At 39.3% G+C, this 18,175-nt stretch overlaps 1 protein-coding gene across 2 annotated transcripts; it reads right to left on the bottom strand.

Moving 5' to 3' along the window:
- Positions 1-139: 139 nt before the first annotated feature.
- On the bottom strand, positions 140-17,875 carry gucy1b1 (guanylate cyclase 1 soluble subunit beta 1). Of its 2 annotated transcripts, XM_086032762.1 has the most exons (14): positions 17,745-17,822; positions 17,445-17,518; positions 15,925-16,245; positions 14,161-14,261; positions 12,901-13,019; positions 12,416-12,613; positions 10,625-10,855; positions 10,379-10,495; positions 9,698-9,831; positions 7,928-8,125; positions 6,330-6,567; positions 4,743-4,883; positions 2,538-2,692; positions 140-1,379 (listed from the first exon to the last, which is right to left on the bottom strand). In XM_086032762.1, the coding sequence occupies exons 3-14, from the start codon at positions 15,963-15,965 to the stop codon at positions 1,256-1,258; spliced, it is 1,797 nt and encodes a 598-aa protein (XP_085888888.1). In that variant the 5' UTR covers positions 15,966-16,245; positions 17,445-17,518; positions 17,745-17,822; the 3' UTR covers positions 140-1,255. The 2 variants fall into 2 exon arrangements, with proteins under 2 accessions (XP_085888888.1, XP_085888887.1); XM_086032761.1 differs by lacking the exon at positions 15,925-16,245 and having other exon boundaries at positions 17,745-17,875.
- Between the last annotated feature and the right edge of the window lie 300 nt (positions 17,876-18,175).

The raw sequence follows: 18,175 nt of genomic DNA, 5'->3' as shown, positions 1-18,175 counted from the left end.
GTGTCCAATTAGTTTGGGCAGGCACGTCGTCATGTTATGATATTTTACTGCATTAGCTTAGGTAACTGATAGACAAATATTTAATATGTGGTTTAATAATCATAACTTTGTTAATGATACGTTTTGCACTCATGAGAGCTGAGTTAAAAATATTTTATTTGGGGTATTTTCCAAAGGTTACATACAATAATACAGCAAAATAAGACATAAACAATAAATATGTGTCTCTAAAAGGTACGTGTGCATTAACAATGCAGTGGTAAATAGTAAACTCATGTGCCATTTCATTAGGTGAACTAAGATTATCCATCCCTCCATAATTTCTATACTTGTCATCTTGTTGTTTGTCGCAGGTGAGCTGGAGCCAATTTCATTGGGGCTGTTCGCCAGCCAATGGCAGGCACATGTAGACAAAAAAAACCCTTTATCACAATATTCACACTTATGGCCACTTTAGAATCTTCAATGAACTAAAAGGCATGTTTCTGGAATGTGTGATGAACAGGAATACCCGAAGACAACCAGAAACAAGCACGGGGAGAGCAAGCAAACTCCCCACAGCTGAGATTTGAACCAAAATCTCAGAATTGTGGGTTGGATGTGCCAACCACTTCTCCGCCATGCTGCCACATTAAGAGTGCAAAAGCCCACATTAGAGACTTGAATATTATTTTAAGCAATTGGAAAACATACGTGCTAAACATTTTGGCGAGACAACTAGTGTACACAGTGGAAGTGCTTAAACGAGTGCTATTAGACACTTAAGGGGTTCCCACACATCTTTTACAAAAGAAAAAAACAACAGTCGAGTCGACTATAAAATGTCCACTTATAAGGGGGAATAAAGTAAATATATTAAGAGTTGAAAATGTTCTCACTAACCTATGGGAAAAAAAAAGATTATCCACCAACATGTTGATGTAGCCTACATAGAATGAACTTGTTTTTAATATATAGTTTTATTTTTACGTAGGCATTTTTAAAAAGTTAAATCTCTAACTCACTTGAATTTCATTATATGTAATTCCACTGTGGGTGTGTTTGCCCTGTGTAAAGTGCTTGACAAATACAGCTATTATCACTCAAACTAATCGTGTGTACTAAAAAAATGTAGTAAATACTGGACTGTCTATTATAGTGTGGCAAAACACAATGGCACAATTTTATATAAACAGCCTTTGTGTCATATCAACAGCATGTTATTTCATTCTGCTCAATCCATCAGAAGAATTAGAGTTGAAGATCGAGGAGGGCGTCAGTGGACTTCCTGTCTGGACAGGAACCACACCTTCATGGGCTCCTTCTTCCCTTTCATGGTGACTGGGCCTCGATAAGCCAGGTGGAACTGAGCGTCCGCATTCTCGGCGGACTGCAAGCACCTGGAACAACAGCAAAGGCTTGTTTTTGTAGCTGTGCTTTCAGCATAATAGCTTAGGGTGTACACTCACCTATTGGCTGGTTTTGTGCTCAGGCCAAAACACTGTCTAATATAAAAGTATTGCTTTGGTGCCATGGAATTTCAGAGAAATGAGGGGAGGAGCTTCGTCTCGTCAGACCATAACTCTGTCTGACAGAAAAAAATTGCTTTGCCACCATCTAGTGGCATCTGTAAGCAATTATATGGCTTTTTCAGGAAGTGTGTATTATATTCGCTACTTGCGGCATGGAGTTCCTTTGACGCTGTACACACTTGGTCTGACTACAGTGGTGCCCTGAGATGTGAGTTACTCTATTTACAAATTTTTCGAGATGCAAGCTGTCATTTCGCTGATTTTTTTGCAGTGACTTGACTTGGAGCACTGACTTGAGATAAAAGTGCTATATGGTGGCAGTGAACTCCACTCACTTTACAATAAGCAGTTTGGCAAATGAACATCTTTCAAAAGAGGCTTCCATCTGTTAATTGCCACTCCCGGATGAAGTTTACCGTCAAATTAAACGTAAAACAAAGAATTACACCTCTTGCATGTAGAACAACCAAACAGTGGCTCCCTACTAGCATAATGCTAACATTGTGGAAAATGCTATTGACATGCTAACAATTAAGATATATATATGTATATATATATTTTTGTAATTATGATAACTGTAGTTGACAAATGACTCTTACCTTTGGTTCAATGTCTTTAGGGGCAGTTCAAATGTTTTTGAATCATGCTACAGCTAGCTACTCAAGAGGGGTTTTACAAATACCAACAATTGGGACTTTTTCCCTCCCTTACGATTAAAGTCAGCAAGGCCTGATTGTCAGATGTCTCTCTAGATTACCCTGAGCAGTTATTGTGGGATGTGTTAAAATGTTTTTTTTTTTCTGTACTAAATTTGAAACCTGCTTGAAACAGGGCAGAAGCCAAGACGTGTCGAAACTATTGTTTAAATATGTTATTCTTTAAAAAGTATTGTATGCCAACAAAAATTAACGAAATATTTTTGGACCATTTTCACAGAGCACTAAAGTAAATAAATATGGTATTCCACTCGTCATCCATAGTCAGTGAAGAAAATTTGGATGACAAACATGACCAGGATTTTCTCACCTGTAAGTATACTCTGAAACATTGATTTTGCCCTTTTCACCGGTGGTTTCCGTGCGGCTTGTGAGGTTGACTGTGTTGCCAAAGAGGCAGTACCGGGGCATCCTCTGGCCAATCACCCCGGTCACCACCTCCCCCGTGTGGATCCCAATGGTAATCTGCAAAAACAACAATGTTTCCATAACAGCTCCAGAAGAGGCACTTGTAAGCAATCTACAGACCATTTCCCTGTCAAGCAGTTGGCACTGTGGTGGTCTTCAGAGCGTGAAGGCACTCTTGTGTGAGAGATGAATGAAAATCTATTTTTAACTCTGGCATGAGATTTGAGTGAAACTCCACTCCATTGTGTGGCCAAAATAAACTAGCTTTTCTTAAAGCAAGCATGTTCTGCAGTCAATGCTACAATAACCATCACCAACAGTACATTTTAGAGTATCCTGCTGTTTAAAACACACACAAATGAATACAAATTTATAATTATAAATATGTTAAAGTACCTTTTCGTGGCGTCAATTATAATTAACCGTTTTTCCTTTTTTTAGTGCATAGGCCATAAGGCCTATAGTAAAAAGTCATAAAAAAGCCTCATGCTTGCCACATTGCTGTACAGGTGCATCTGTTCCAACCCCAGAACAAAGTTATGATTACCTTATTTTTATTAGTGTGTGGTTAAAATTAATACTGTAAAATATAAAAATAAGTGAAAACGCACTTTCTGCTCACAAGCAAATCACTGTGTAACGTCTTATCCTTTTCACATACAGTAATGGTTATGGTCACCGTGAATACAGCTACTCCAATGAGGTGGGGCGGCCATTTTGGGCTACCGGTATCCAGAGTGAATGTAAATAATGCTGTGAAGTCACATGAGAGAAAGACAGCGCATTAAAATCTAAGAAAGGGAAGGGGATTTACAGGGAAACATCAGAATACCGTGGCCAAAGGTGAAACCTGGCAAACTTTCACCTCGATTAACACTCGCTAGCTGAGACCTGGCTTCAGCTTGTCAGCTAGCTGTTGCTAGCTTCCACGGAGGGACTATTTTGCCAACCCCCGCTACATCTAACAAGGTTTTGGTTTTTTACGTGTCTCTGTGTCCACCTATATGTCAATAACTATCTTTGGGTGTTGAGTGCCACAGAAATTAGATTTTTTTCACTATTAATATTTCTTTTTTAGTACAACAAAAGTACAGTTGATAGATTTGGACAAACCAAACTGCAGTGAGATCACAAGCATGAACACAAATCTCATGTTTGGCTATTTCTTTTTTCAGCAGTAATTTGGGCTTTCTAATCACACTATCACTAGCAGTTGTTTCTTGTTTTGAACTTAGCCATACTGAAGGCTAATTTAGAGGAAAAAAACAATAAAAAACAAAGACACGTCTGAAGCAAAACGCACAAGTGAGTCTTCTGTGGCTATGCCAAGACTGTTGGTGAACTGAAAATAGTGCATGAACCAAGGTAATTTTTTTTTTTTTTAAGTATCTTCGTAAACCAAATCACTCATAAATAGGGTCGTTCGTAAACAAAGGTTCCACTATATTATATAGTTTCACGACATACAGGTAAGTTGCGATTTCATTTCTTAAAATTTTGATGGTTATAGTTTACAGAAAATTCACTACAGTACTGCAAAAAATGGATGCAACATAAAAAAAATCAAAACAATAGTTAATATCCAAATTAAGTAGGAATTAGCATTATAAAACTTATTTTCCTATGTTTCATGTGTAAGTCAAGTCAAAAATTTTCTTTTGCAATAATACGTTCTATGTGCCCCCACCAGTCTAAATACTAAACACGAAATCGATGTCAAAATGCCCTTGGGCTCACGGTGCAGCATAATGTGACCAAATCCAGAAAACGGATGTGCCTTGACTTTCGCAATGCTAACCCAAGAGTACTTTGACATCAATTTCAGTCGAGAGGGGCGGTGTTGCTTTCAATCTCAGGTTCCTTGGATTGCTGAAAACAAGTGGATTTATAATATCTTAATTATAATTCCATCAACCCAATATTAATCAGAATACTGTGCTTTGATTAATGGGGGCACATACAACATTGCAAAGAACATTTTGACTTGTCCACATTAATGGATCTGTATAATAGGTTTCCTTCTTTGAATTGAACCAATGAAAGAAATAAACTTTTCTACAGTCTTCAAATTTATTGCGATACACCTCTATAAGTGCCCAAACCCCACCTGTACGGGCTCGTCATCCACTTTGACTTGTCCGGCGATCTCCAACATGTCGAGCGCGAGGTGGCAAATGGACTTGGCGTGGTGCGTGCACGGCTCAGGCAGGCCGCTCACCGTCATGTACTTGTCGCCCACCGTCTCCACCTGCGTAGAAAAGATTCCATAGCTTCCAGTGAGACCATTCTCTTTATTTGAAAAGTGCATTGTGTGAGCCCACTAAAGGAGTTTAATGTCTTTAAATACACAGAGCAGCCAAAAATAAACTCGCTGATAAACACTTACATCAGCTTTGAGACACTGAGGTGGGGGCGAGCTCAAGTGGCGAGACCACCAGGCCATTCAGCTCGTTGAGTAAATATTACTTCTTTTGGTGACCTAGTGCCTGAAGCCGATGGAGGCTTAGCTGGAAGTGGCTGGGGTCTGTTTGATTCCTTCAAGTGCATTCTTGTCTGAAAGCCTGCAGTGTAAATCTGCCACGAGAGGCCCATAAAGCGCTGAGCTCACTCTGAAAAGCTGCTCTGTGTTGTTTAGAAATCCGTACTACTGTTCCACCGGTGAAAAACTCAAGTCGACCACTATAAATAGTCGTTTGCCAGCACGCAATCAAGGTCGTTACATCACGTTTTTGCACCAGAGGGTCACTGCTGGATTCTAACAAAAGAAGAATTATTTCCACACTGGAAAGAAAAAAAACATATGTCAGAACAAAGTCATAATCTTATGAGAATTAGAATTTCCTTTCGAAAAAAAGTTGCAATCAAATTCATCACAGTGGCATTTTTTTTTCTTGGGAAAAATTAAATTTTCTGACAATTTATATTTTTTTGGAAACAAAAGTCCTAGTGGTATTATGATGAAGTTGTATTTTTTAGAAAAAAGAAAAAACATTTAAGAGAATAAAGTGTGATTCCAAGTTTTTTAAATTTTTTTTACAAGAATAATTTTTTCATGGAAAGGGATGTAATATTTCAAAAATAAAGTTGCATTTTTTGTTCCCCCCCCCAAAAAATCATCAGCAATAAAATGGTATTTTTTCCAAGAAAGTTGTATTTTTTCAACAGGCAATCTAATAAAAGTAAAATCGTGTGAGAAGTTTTATATTTTGCAAAAACACCGTACTGTTATTAGAACTGCCAAAAAGTCGTAATAGTCCAAGAAAAAAAGTGAATTTAACAATAAAATAAAACTTTATTTTTTGAGAAAGGAAAGATATCATAGACTGGTCACTCATCGAGAAAACGGTTTAAATCTTGCTTACTAAAAAAAAATACATTTTAAAAAATAGAAAATGCATTTTACGAGAATAAAGTCATTTTGATCATAAAATGTCGCAATCTAACAAAAATACTTTGAAAAGAAAGAGCATAGTTTTTAAGCAGGATTTTAAAGTATTTAAACTTTATTGGTATGTATTGAATCTATTCATTCATATTATTCACACTGATAATAAAGGAAGCAAATTGGGGGATCGTATTACACATAATTAGAGAAAAAAAAAAAGCTTTTTAAGGGTAATTTGGGGGGGGGCGTATTATACACTGGTGCGTGTTATTCACAGGATTTTACGGTAACAACAAGTGAATTCCCAACCTTGTACACGTAAGGGTTCTTTCGCGAGTCGGTCAAGATGTCGAATCGGGTGTAAACATCGTTGAGCAGGTTGACGATCTTGATGGCGCCCTCGGCGGAGGCGTGCTTGCTGCAGAAGGCGTTGAAACCCACGATGCCGCTGAAAAGAATGGTGACGTTGTCGTAGCGCTTGGCCGGGACGGGCCGCTTGTGTCTCAGTTCGTTGGCAACAGACGGCGGCAGGACGGAGTACAGCAATCTGAAAAACAAAAGATCAAGATGAAGAATGTGGTGGGCAAGTGTTTTATGCTGTCAAGTGGACAGATTGGATGCCGTCCTTTTGGATGGGTGTTTTTATTCGCTCACCCACCATCTTTTGGTCATTTCTACACGCTGGCTGCTTTTGGATGAAAGGGTGGTGTTTCTATGGCAACCACTTAGATCATGGAGGCTTGGTCAAAGCTTTCAGGCATGCAAAAAATCTATAGATCTAATTTGTCTGATGTCATGGTTTATTTTAATCGATGGATTCCAATTAAATTCATCCCTTCTGCTATAAAACTATTGCCATCATAAAATCTTCAGCTATACAGGCAATGATTTAAGTTACGGTTTTGTTAAATACTAACAGGGAAGCCTTGAATTGCTATCAGTGCACCATCCAATTGGACAACACTCATATTAGTAACCAGCACCTACAAGTCTTTTTTTTCTCTTGACGTCAATAAGTGCTGCTCACCTCCTGCCAAATGAATAACGCCAAGTCTTTAGTGGAAGGTCAGACCCTTCGAGAATCAATAGATTCTCACCTTGTCGACACTTCAGCATGACTGAGTGGCATGGATTAGTGTTTAAAAGATGTCAATTGGACAAAGTAACAGTTAAGAGGGCTACACACACACACACACACACAACTTTTAAATTAACAGCAGCCTAACAGCAGGTACCACCTCAACTAAGGAGTTTTTTGTGACATATGTCAAACCATAAACATATATTTTTCTTAATTTCCCAGTGATTAAACATTAATATCAAAATTCTAGCAAGGCGAGAGGTGGATATTTGTGATTATGTAGCAATTTGGTGCTAGTCCATTTTCGGATAGTCTACTCTACTGTGTGCTAGTGATTTTTGTTTCCGTTTCTTTTTCTATTGTTTGCTGCAGTCAAATGTGTGTGAGATCCAGTGAATCGTTTTTTTAAGGACAATCAACAACTTTGCCAAAGGTATTTCTAATTTTTCTCGGGCTCCATGTAGCAAATATTTATAGTTTAGTATTCTACCAATTATCCCATCAATAAAAAAGATGTATGTTGCCTTGTAAAACACTAACGTGCATGTGAGATGTAGGCATTATTTTTGTTCACTTGGAGTCACTATCCTTGCGTTCTACTGTAGTATCTGTGACTTGAGCATGTATGGCTTTGAAAGGCTGGGCCTTTCCTGGTGAGTGATGTGGGCGTCTACGAATGACAATGTAGAGTTTAGCTGGCTGTTAACTGTTTGCGTGTTGAGTGGCTCGACATTACTTGTGGCCATCGGTAGCTCGTGTGTGAATGCACACAAACTTGTTATTGTACATAGAATTTGAGAGCATATTTAAGAGAAACTAGTCCAACCTGTCCGTCTTCTTCTTCTCGTCCTCCAGTGCCCGGAGTGTGTGCTGCAGACGGTCAGTGAGGATCTCCAGCTCTTGGGTCAGCTTGTACTCCTCACGAAACTGCTCGCCCAGCAGCACCAGGTCTCGCGTGGCGTCGTGCAGCGGGATGTCGCTCAGGTACAGGCCTCGTCGCGTCAGGTCGTCCAGGTTCATCACACTTACAAAAACAAGGAGACACAATGCGGGGATGGTGGTTTTATAGTCTTTTGTTCAGTTGCGTTTGTGTCAGTGAACACGAAATTCTTCAATTGGCCTGAATAAGCAGATGATGGCACACAAGCGATCAGCACTGCAACCACTACTATCTGTTGCTCATATTTTATATATAAGGTTTATTTATCATATTATATTATCTGCTGCTAATAAAGCTTTATGTGCTCTCTTTTTTTCATAAAGTTAGAATGTCTCTTCATTGCGATCGTCTTCTCAAATGTACTTCCTTTGTGTACCCTTGACACTTGACTTTGAGGACATACTTGTACCTTTTTAGATCAGGAAAAAATATAAATGGTTAGCTTCTAGTGCATTCCAATCACAAAAATCAATGTCATATACTGAACTTAGAACTGAACTTTTGCAGGCACCACTGGGTGTTTAGTTATGGAGTAATTTATAGGGGCCCAAAAAAAAAAGACCCAGTTAGGGGTGTGGTACTTTTGAGAGGTCTTCAGGGTGTAGCACTGAACATATTCGATGGAACATTGCTCCATGAACTACAAGTATGAACTAAAAGTTCCTAGCTGAAAAAAATAATTATTTCAATGGGCATAATAGTGTGTCACACAACACTTTTAAGACGTCATTGAAACACTCCACAAAAATTATTGGAGTACATTAGCAAACTTAACCTATCCGCACATTTTTTTTTTCAGTACACCTATTATCCCATCAATTACTTAAAAAAACAAGGAAAATTAAAAATGTTGCCAAAATAGGACATAAGTGTTTTTCACAGGACAGCGACGATTTGTGACTTTGAATGTGTGTGACTTCAAAAGGCGGGGACTGGCCTGGTGAGTGATGTGTGTGTCAGCGAATAGGCGTGTAGTTACTTGGCTGTTGTTGGTTCAGGTTAGGCAGCCTTGCCTGTTGAATGCATGGACATCAGTTGTGGCCAGCTTTACGAATGAATTGTTTCTTTTATTGCTGTTTGTTTAATAAACCGATTGAAACTAGAGGTGGTAGGCTATATCAAATTAGCTAACATCGATTAGGTGCCTTATTTTGGCTATTGTAGACCGGATTGCAATTCTGCTTTGCAGTAAGTAGACACATTAAACTTTAGCTTCTTTTACAAGCATGAAAAAATCCCAACTTTTGAACATTCTGTATCTTTTACCGATTCGTTCCTCATGATCTGAGTGCACGAGTGTGGTGTGAACCTTCTCTGCTCCCTCTTTAAGTCCCATATTATCTTTATTTCATGCTGTGGAGCAACCTTTGGCGCGATGACGGATGTTTTGTTCTCTGCTGTAAAAGTGCGTTCGATCTGCGAGGACCAGCTCTCTTGAACCCTGCTCTCCTCTTTCCAATATTTCCAATAAAAATGCTTAGACAAAGAGCAGCAAGGCTAATGGAGGGGACAAGAGAATCTAATCAGTAATTTTCAGGTTTCATTGCTCGTACATGGCCGTGTGCTTGCACACATTTGGAATGTTTGAAAAAAATCAACGGCACACATAAGCAAGCAAGATTGGGCTGTGAACACAAAGGTACAGTGTAAACTTACCTGGGCGAGCAAAGAAAGAGGATGTTCTCCGCTTCGGGCAAATAAATCATCTGTCCTTTTAACCGTAAACAGCTGATCTCCACCCCTGTCAGCTCGTCCTCGTTCTCCACCGTTTCCACATTTAGCAGACCCTCCTGCCAGGGTTACACCACCTTTATGAATATTTCATTGGATGTTCCTTCACGAAACAAGCTTAAAAACCGGGCGCAACTCCACCTCGCTTGTTATTTTTAAATTCAAAAAGCTTTCTTTTTCTAAAAGGTCTTGAATGCACTGCCAGCCACAGGAAACTGGAGACAACTAAACATGGACCAAAGGTTAGATTTGAGTCTGCTGAATGTTGTCAATCATCCGAAATTGGGTCTTATATTTGTATCAGCCTTTTGTTGTGTTGTTGCAGAAGTTTCATTTAATTCTGGCTAATTTAATCTCTGAACAGGTTGCCATTTTGAGTTCAAGTGAAAGTTTATTTGTTAACTGTGTATTTATATAACTTGTTTCGATTCTGAGGGGCGCGCGTGACTGCATTAACTAAGTCTCCATAGAAAAGTGATCCCTTCAGGCGATGCTTCAACCTTATTTTTTGTAATTGAATTGTTCGAGTCATTCGATGAATCTGGTAACCATACACTTGTTAGAAAACTGTGCTGCAACAATGACAGTTCTTACGCATGATTCTACCTTGCTTCTCAGGACGAAAACTGTGTTGATGTGGGACAGAATGCCATGGTAGCTGAAGTCAATGTGTGGGCGGACCAGGGAGAAAACCGACGGGAGGATGCAGGCGCCAGGTTGAAGCTAAGAGGCAGAGGAAAATTAAAATATGCATAATTCAGACACTCAAGATTAGAAATGTATACAGATTCCAGCCGTCCAAATGGTCAGCTCTATAACAACTGATGGCCCCGTGATTAACGGCAAGCAGACCTGAGGCAGCACTCGGTAAATGGCATTGCCGCACTGTGTGAGCATCAGGTCTTTGTCGAACATCAGGTGAAAGGGGAAGGCCTTGCAAAAGGTGTACGGGCTGATGCGCGTCTCCTGCGTGCCGTTCTCCTCGAAGCCGTCCAGGTCCTCGTAGAAGGCCTCTTCCTCCGAGTCCTTTTCCTCAATCAGGAACTTGATGTGGTCGCACTCCTCACTTTTGGGCTGGATCATCTGAAGTTAAAAGTTGAAAATGAAACTTCTTCGTAATGTTACAAAATTGAGTTAGCCTCTTCTGTACCAAGCGGTACAATTCAGTTCTGTAGGAATGTTATTGGTACGCCTCAGTACCCTTGAGAAGCTACGTCAGGGTTGGCAAAGCACGGCCCGCTCTGTACCTTAATCCAGCACCTGAGCATTTACATTATCAAGGCATCCTGTAATATTGGCTGCATTAATTTAGCCCCGTTTTTCTAAATATGATTCATAGAAACGTATTACTTTTTGTTTGTTTTTATTCATTTCCCTCATAAATATTTTTTAAATTTTTTTCCAAATCTATTTTATAACATAATTGGTTGATTAATTAAAACTCAATTAATTTTAAATAATGAAATAAAAGATGTGGATTTTTTTTAAAAAATCATGTTCAGTAATTAAGCATTTGATTATCTGCAGCTGTATTTAATCTAAAGTGTTGAAAATGGCTTGGCAATGTTCTACCGTAGGTATTCAGTTTTCACAGAACTATATTTCTTCACAGTGCGAAGATGGCACGGCATTTTATATGGAGTAAGCTTTGTTCCTGAAATTTGTCATCTTTTAGTCTTCACATCTTCAAGATCATCAATATCCAGTGTCTGAGTAGCAGCCAATTTCATCATGTTATTTAAGTGGCAAGTGGTCATTTAAGTGGTTGTCAGTGCAACCTCCAGTGAACAAAATAAGCAACAAAAGTTACTTTTATTGAAAAATTGCAGTTCATGTGTTCCCCAAGTTTTACACTTTGCAGAAATCATCCCCACGGTCCAGTTCTGGCCCCCGTGACGGCCGGTTATGGTCCGCAGGCCGTACGTTTGACACCACTGGTATAAAGTGACGACTGATCCAAACTGTGCCGTGATTAAGTAAATTATCGATAAATGTGGTTGTAACGTCCTTACCGTCTTTAAATAAGTAACCCTAAACAATATTAGTGCAATATGCATTCATCTCAAGTCTATTACAGTAGAATTACGTCGGAGCGCCAACGATGACATTAATCAGTGTTGGCATAAGGCACACTGACGTCAGGCTGCCGTCTCTGCGCCCTGTTTCCACAGCAACCGCGGCTAATATTTCCCCAGATTGGGTCTCGCATTAGGAGCGTCTGCCGTTTTTTTTCCATCTGTGCTTTCATTACACATACACGCACACAATGCTGAAAAATATATGATCCCGTCTGTATAAAATGATTAGGGGGCAGCAACTGGAGAGCACAGTGGCGTAGAATGTTCCCATCATGTCATGATTGTTGTCTTATTAGCATATATATGGGTAAAAATGACAGATGAAAATAGTTCAAATAAATGGAATCATCTTGAAAATACTCGGTGCGAGAGAGACTATTTCTTGGATCTAAAAATATTCTCCTTGTCACAGATCTTCTCCAAAAACTGTCTCTACCACCTTGGCCTTTTTGTGAGTCAGTCCTCATATCATATCTGCTTCCTCCTCTGCACTTGTCAATTAGACAGGATCCAGGAGACAGCGGGCAAAAAAAAAAAAATTGCATGTAAAAAGGGCAAAGCAGACCTTCATCTCTATCTCTGTGCCATGGATTTGCTGTGCGACCGTTTTAATGATGCCAATCACGATGTCCTGCAGGCCTTCTCGTTCTGAGTAATAGTGCAGGATAAGATTGTTGCCCTTCTCCGCATCCGTGCAACGGAACGAGGGAGCCCTCATACCGGGATAGATGGTACCCAGGTGGTCGTGGAGGGCGTCCAAATTCTGAGAAAAATCATAAACAATCTTTGCTAATCAATATTCTGTAACAGCAAAGTCATTCAGCGATTATTATTCATAGATAAGAGCATTTATTGACCAGTCCGTTGTTATCCCACTACCTCACTTTTCGTTCAAAGTCAGTAGGGATAGGTAAAACGCATTCTTGTGTTGTTGTAACAACAACAAAGTAAGAGTTTCTTTTAACCGTCCCTGACAGCAATCGCCTGCTTGTAAAACGTACGCTCTGTGGCAGGCTTTCTAACATCTTAATTTGGAAACAAGACTTTTACCTGAAGGAATTCGCGAACATTTGACCCCAGCACCCGCAAGATGGTGTCGTATCCCGACTCTTGGCAAAATTCAAAGAACATCTTCCCGAACATCTGCAGGATGTCTCCCGCATTAATCTCTGGAATGCAAAAAAAAAAAAAGGATTGAGACCTTGTGTGGTGGTCCAATTCTTGCTATGTTCATGTGATAAATATACACAGAAGTCTAAAGGCTGGTGTTATAAAATTTCATACCACACAGGAAATACTGTAGATGCGCATAGTGATGCACTCTAGATAAAATTAAAATTCAACTCATTCATATATTAACTTCCATGCACATGTGAACGTAGTATGAATGTCATCAGAGGACACTCTGTAACACACGCACGCACACGGACACACTGTACTGAGATCCCACACGAGAGTTGTATCGAAAATGTTGCCTTTTACAAACTTCATTTAAAACGCCTAGTAACAAACAATCACAATGTATCCCACAAGGCATCCTCCAATTCAATGTTACGGTAAAATCATACGAATCATAATAATAAATCTCGGCTCTCTCATACGGTCAAAGGAGACACTGTCATCTCTCTTATCCGTGAGGTTAGGGTTCAGGGTTTGGTGAAGAGAGCTATGGTTTTATTGGAGAAGATTTTGTTTGGTTATTTATGATTCTATTATTATTTTATATTTTGTATGTATGTTTTGCTTCGAGTACAGCTTGTGTACATCGCATTGTACAGTTTGTTGAATATGTATTACGGGTGTGCTTATGTTGTCGTGGTGAAGGCTTACCAAATGCACACCCAAATATTTAGTAACTATATACCTCTAAAATTTGGCACCTCAGTCAAGATGTATCACAAACATATTTCCCTGTTGCAAACTATCACATTCCTATTGACCAATACTTTGGCGCCATCCTTTGGCATTTTAGGGTATTACAGAAAGAGCACAGAAACCGTGAATCAGTGAGCTTTCAGCAAATAGCTGAGGATAGGTTCCACAGAAAAATATGTAAATAGCTGAAATCGCGAAGAGCGAAGTGTAAATAAGCGGGCGTCCACTGGAATCATAAGTATGTTGTTAAATTTTTACCTCTGTGACAGTCAATAAGTCAAAATGTATACAAACATTTTTAAACACAGTCAGTCATGAGTCGATGTTAGTAATCCACTCGGTGAGTAATCTCATTTATTTACATATTGCGTCTGAACTATTATTGTGACATTTGCATTGCTAATTGAGCCACGACAAATAAGAGAACCAACTTACTGAGAACTTTGCTGGCAGCTGCCACAAGATCGTAGGTTTTGGTGTCATCGTAAATGATTCGAACGAGGAATTGGCCCTCGATGTCGAGTTGCGCTTCCCTCCTAGAGATGGAATTCATTGTCACACCAGACGTCCACATGTTTTCATTTATTTTACACATGAAAAGGTAATTGCACTTGCTAGCTAAACTGTTAATCAGTTTTAAATCCGCAGTCACTCAAGTGTATCAATGTACACTACAGCATCATTATCTAACAGAAAAACAAATGAGGTTGTAATTAGCTTAGACTGAGAAAACAAACATGATTTATGGGCAATACTGGGCAGATCATTACAACCCGTAGCAGGTGAAAAAACATACCATAAAAGGTTTTTCATGGAAAATCTGGATTAATTTGTCAATAGCTGATCCCAGTTGAAAAGGAGAAGAAAAAGGAAGGTGATAAATTTTATATGAGATAGCAGTGAGATGCAGAATGTCTGCACCGAGAATAACAACTTTGGAAACATTTACATAAGACAGCTGCTGCTCTTAACTTTCGCTTCTACTTTTTTTTTTGCCTGTTAGGGTCGTGGCGGGTTCAGGGCGCAATGGAGAGTGCGTGCTAAAAAATGTCATGTTGACATTAAACTGTGATAGAAAAGGAGGCGCTCAAGAGCAACACGTTTAAATGCCACTTGTAGCACATTCTTTGCAGTAATCCTCAGGGTTTTCCCACAGTTGGTTTTTTTTGTACATTTGCAATAACTCAACCCAAAATAAAGCAACATTGTTTTTCTGAGTCAAGGACCTGCAAGATTGACAAATTAAAACATTTACCAGGTGTTTTTAAAAGAAGAGTACAAATGCAAAAGCATCTTAATTTTTTTGTTAATTGAGTAGAATTATTTCTGGTTCCAAACAAAGCTAATAACTTTTACTAAGGGTATCCTAAGTTAGTATATAATAAGCAATTAAAGGGGAAGTCACGTCAGACATTTTATTTAGAATAATATGTTCTGCGCTCTAGTCTAAACACGGCATTCCGAATAATATTGTGCTAGTGGAATATGAATCAGGCAGTAAAATCCACCCGTTTTCATCCATCTCAAGGGCAGCCATTTTGTCACTTGCTGTTGACTGAAAATGACGTCACAGTGTCTTAGGGCTCAGGTAACGACCATTACAGCTCACCTCTTTTTGGGGTTTGGTCATGTGACATTCACAAGCTGAGCCCTTAGGCGCTGTGATGTCATCTTCAGTCGACAGAAAATGACATTTTAAAACAGTTTAATTGTGTTAAAATGTACGTTAAAACATTGCCTGTACAGCAAATCAGGACTTTTATGATGGCGGCCACTTCTATTTCCTATGGTTGCAATAGGAAACATTATTTTGGCCAAATCGTACGTCGTCTTCGAACTCAAGACGTTCTACTGTAATTTTTTGGGGGGATGTAAATACATCTGGATTGTACAAATGTGCAGTGCTGACAACCAAATGAAAAAATACCATGGATTTCTGACTAACGTTGAGTTTACAATGCAGGTCTAAGTGCCCAGTTACAATTTATACCCCATCAATTTCTATGTAATTTCACCATTACTCTATTGGCCGCCGCCAACAGTTATTTGGGTTATTTAAAGGGACACTTTACTGGGCTGACAATGAGCACTTATATAATAGGTCTTTATGTAAAAATGATGTTAGCACTACAATACTTGCACATCTCAGCCTGACTACGTCCGTGAAGTAAGAAGGCAAGTATTAAAATATTGTGTCACCTAGTGTCCGAAAACGGTGAGGAGCAGCTGAGGAGCTCCATGTCGCGGTCGCCCGCCGTTCATGGAGCAGTAGTGGGCCAAATGCTTATTCTGTCCGGCCACAGATGCAGCTTGGCGTCATGGTGCAAGTGGCCCTTTTGAGTGCGTCAATTTCGGATATGCAGCAACACAAAGTTGGACTTTGAAAAATCCAGCATGGACGGAGGGATGGATGGACTTCAAAAAATTCAGAGCCCTGACGCTCCAGCCAAAGGGACCCTTCAGCCGAGTGTGGCCGCTTAGGGTTCCTTATTTTCGGATAGACAGTGGCGGGCATACACCCTGGTGGAAAAGTAAGTCAATTTAACCCTTATAGATTGAAGTTTAATATATAGTTACCGGGTACCTATGAACAATTCAGCTTTGAAAAGCCTCTTGGAAAACATTGTGTTCACATTATGGGGACTTATCAAAGACAGCAAATCTGGCATGAGAGAAACTGCATGAAAGCTGCTCATTTCCTCATTCTCTTCTAAGTGAGCCACGGAGAATATCTTGTGATATTTTCAGAGGTTAAAGTGGGCATAGTATAGATATCCACATAAATTTTGGTACTGATTGACTGCCATTTTTGGACATTATGTACAATATGGACAAATTTTGTCCGGTTCCTCTGCTGAACTCCCACCAAGACATGGGAAGAGGTAGAGGGGCCATACCCTTATTGCTGACTAGTGTTAGGAGTAGTTAGTTATTTACTGATTCCTCCCAAATAAATAGATAAAATTGAAAATGCAAGCTAATATCATTTTTCGGATCCACAAAGAGACTTTTTGAGTGAAAAATGGGCCATCACGGCAAGATGGTCCCGTTGCACACATCTGATGTTGCATATTTAGACCACATTTTATTGCATATGCTTTCACTGATGCTTAGATTTACAACGAATGTTTTGTGAATATGTTTAATTTTTTGGACCATTAATCAGTGAATTTCAAAATCCCATCTGTGTGGATGTGTTGCACTTGCGTTGTCAGATACCAAAAGAAGCCTGATTCAGATCTGAGAATATGCAGTTTCCTGATCTTTTTTTTTTACTCTTGTTTACTCTGCCATGATGCAAAAATCCAAATTGCACCACATGAGAGTAGACCATCGTAATTGGGCGACTGCACTTGCTGTATAAATCAAAGTATGGTGGATGGGCAATCAAGAATTTTCATAATCACATGTCCAAAATGTTTTCATCAAACTATCAGACTTGTGACTTAATATTTTTCATTGTTCATTTTTAGCACATTTCTGACATTACTATGAGTTAGCTACGAATCAATTATTTCGACAAGTTATGTTCAATAAAATCATATTTGTCCTGGTGTGAGCCTGTGGTTTGATCTTGTTTGTTAATCATAAAAGCAAGCTTCCCGTGGGCCTGTACCACGTCCGAGCTCACTCCCTGCTTCCAGTCAAACATTTTTATATGTCAACACGAGCGAATAATAAGCATAACAATCATAAAAACCATAACAATATACACTCACTTGATGTCTTCCCACACTTCCGGTCCGTAATTCCTCAAAACCAGCAGTTCCAAGGCGTGATTCACAAAGCCGTACTGTAAATACATGACAAACATTAACAGCACGCATGACCGCTTTCCTGACGCTTTAAAATCAGCTAGACACGCTCGTTTGGACAAATTAGTACCGCAACGAGGACATATTTAAAGCGTACATATTGGATTGTATTCACCTGTTAATATGCCGAGTAATAATGTAACAACCGGAAAAGAAGCGCTAAGCATAAACGCCGCCGTCTTGCCGAACACAAAATATACGTACCATAGTGCCGGCTGCTCTTTCTTTCGCTCCTTTTCTTTTTAAGCAAAAAGGGTCGCTTCGGACAGAAGCGTCATCGTTCGGTGACAGATGCTGATAGTCGTCGCTGCGTGCATACCTCCTCGCTCCATCAGTTTGTGATTGGCACCACACTAGTCCAATCGCGCGTCAGACGCTTGTTACGTAAGTGGCGCAGCGGGCCAATGAGAACGCATTGTCGTTTGTTTAGATTGATGATGCTGGTGAACGCCAACACAGTTTGAGTTTGAGCTCCGCTGTTTCACAACATATATATACATGTATATACATATATGTATATGTAAATATATATATGTATGTATATATATGTATATGTAAATATATATATGTATTTATATATATGTGTATATATGTATATATGTGTGTGTATATATATGTGTATATATATATATATG

This window comes from Filicampus tigris, chromosome 6 (assembly GCF_054856515.1).
Source record: "Filicampus tigris isolate MCC_2025a chromosome 6, RoL_Ftig_1.0, whole genome shotgun sequence".
In the NCBI taxonomy this organism is placed as follows: domain Eukaryota; kingdom Metazoa; phylum Chordata; class Actinopteri; order Syngnathiformes; family Syngnathidae; genus Filicampus; species Filicampus tigris.
This window is presented reverse-complemented; position numbering and strand designations above follow the sequence as displayed.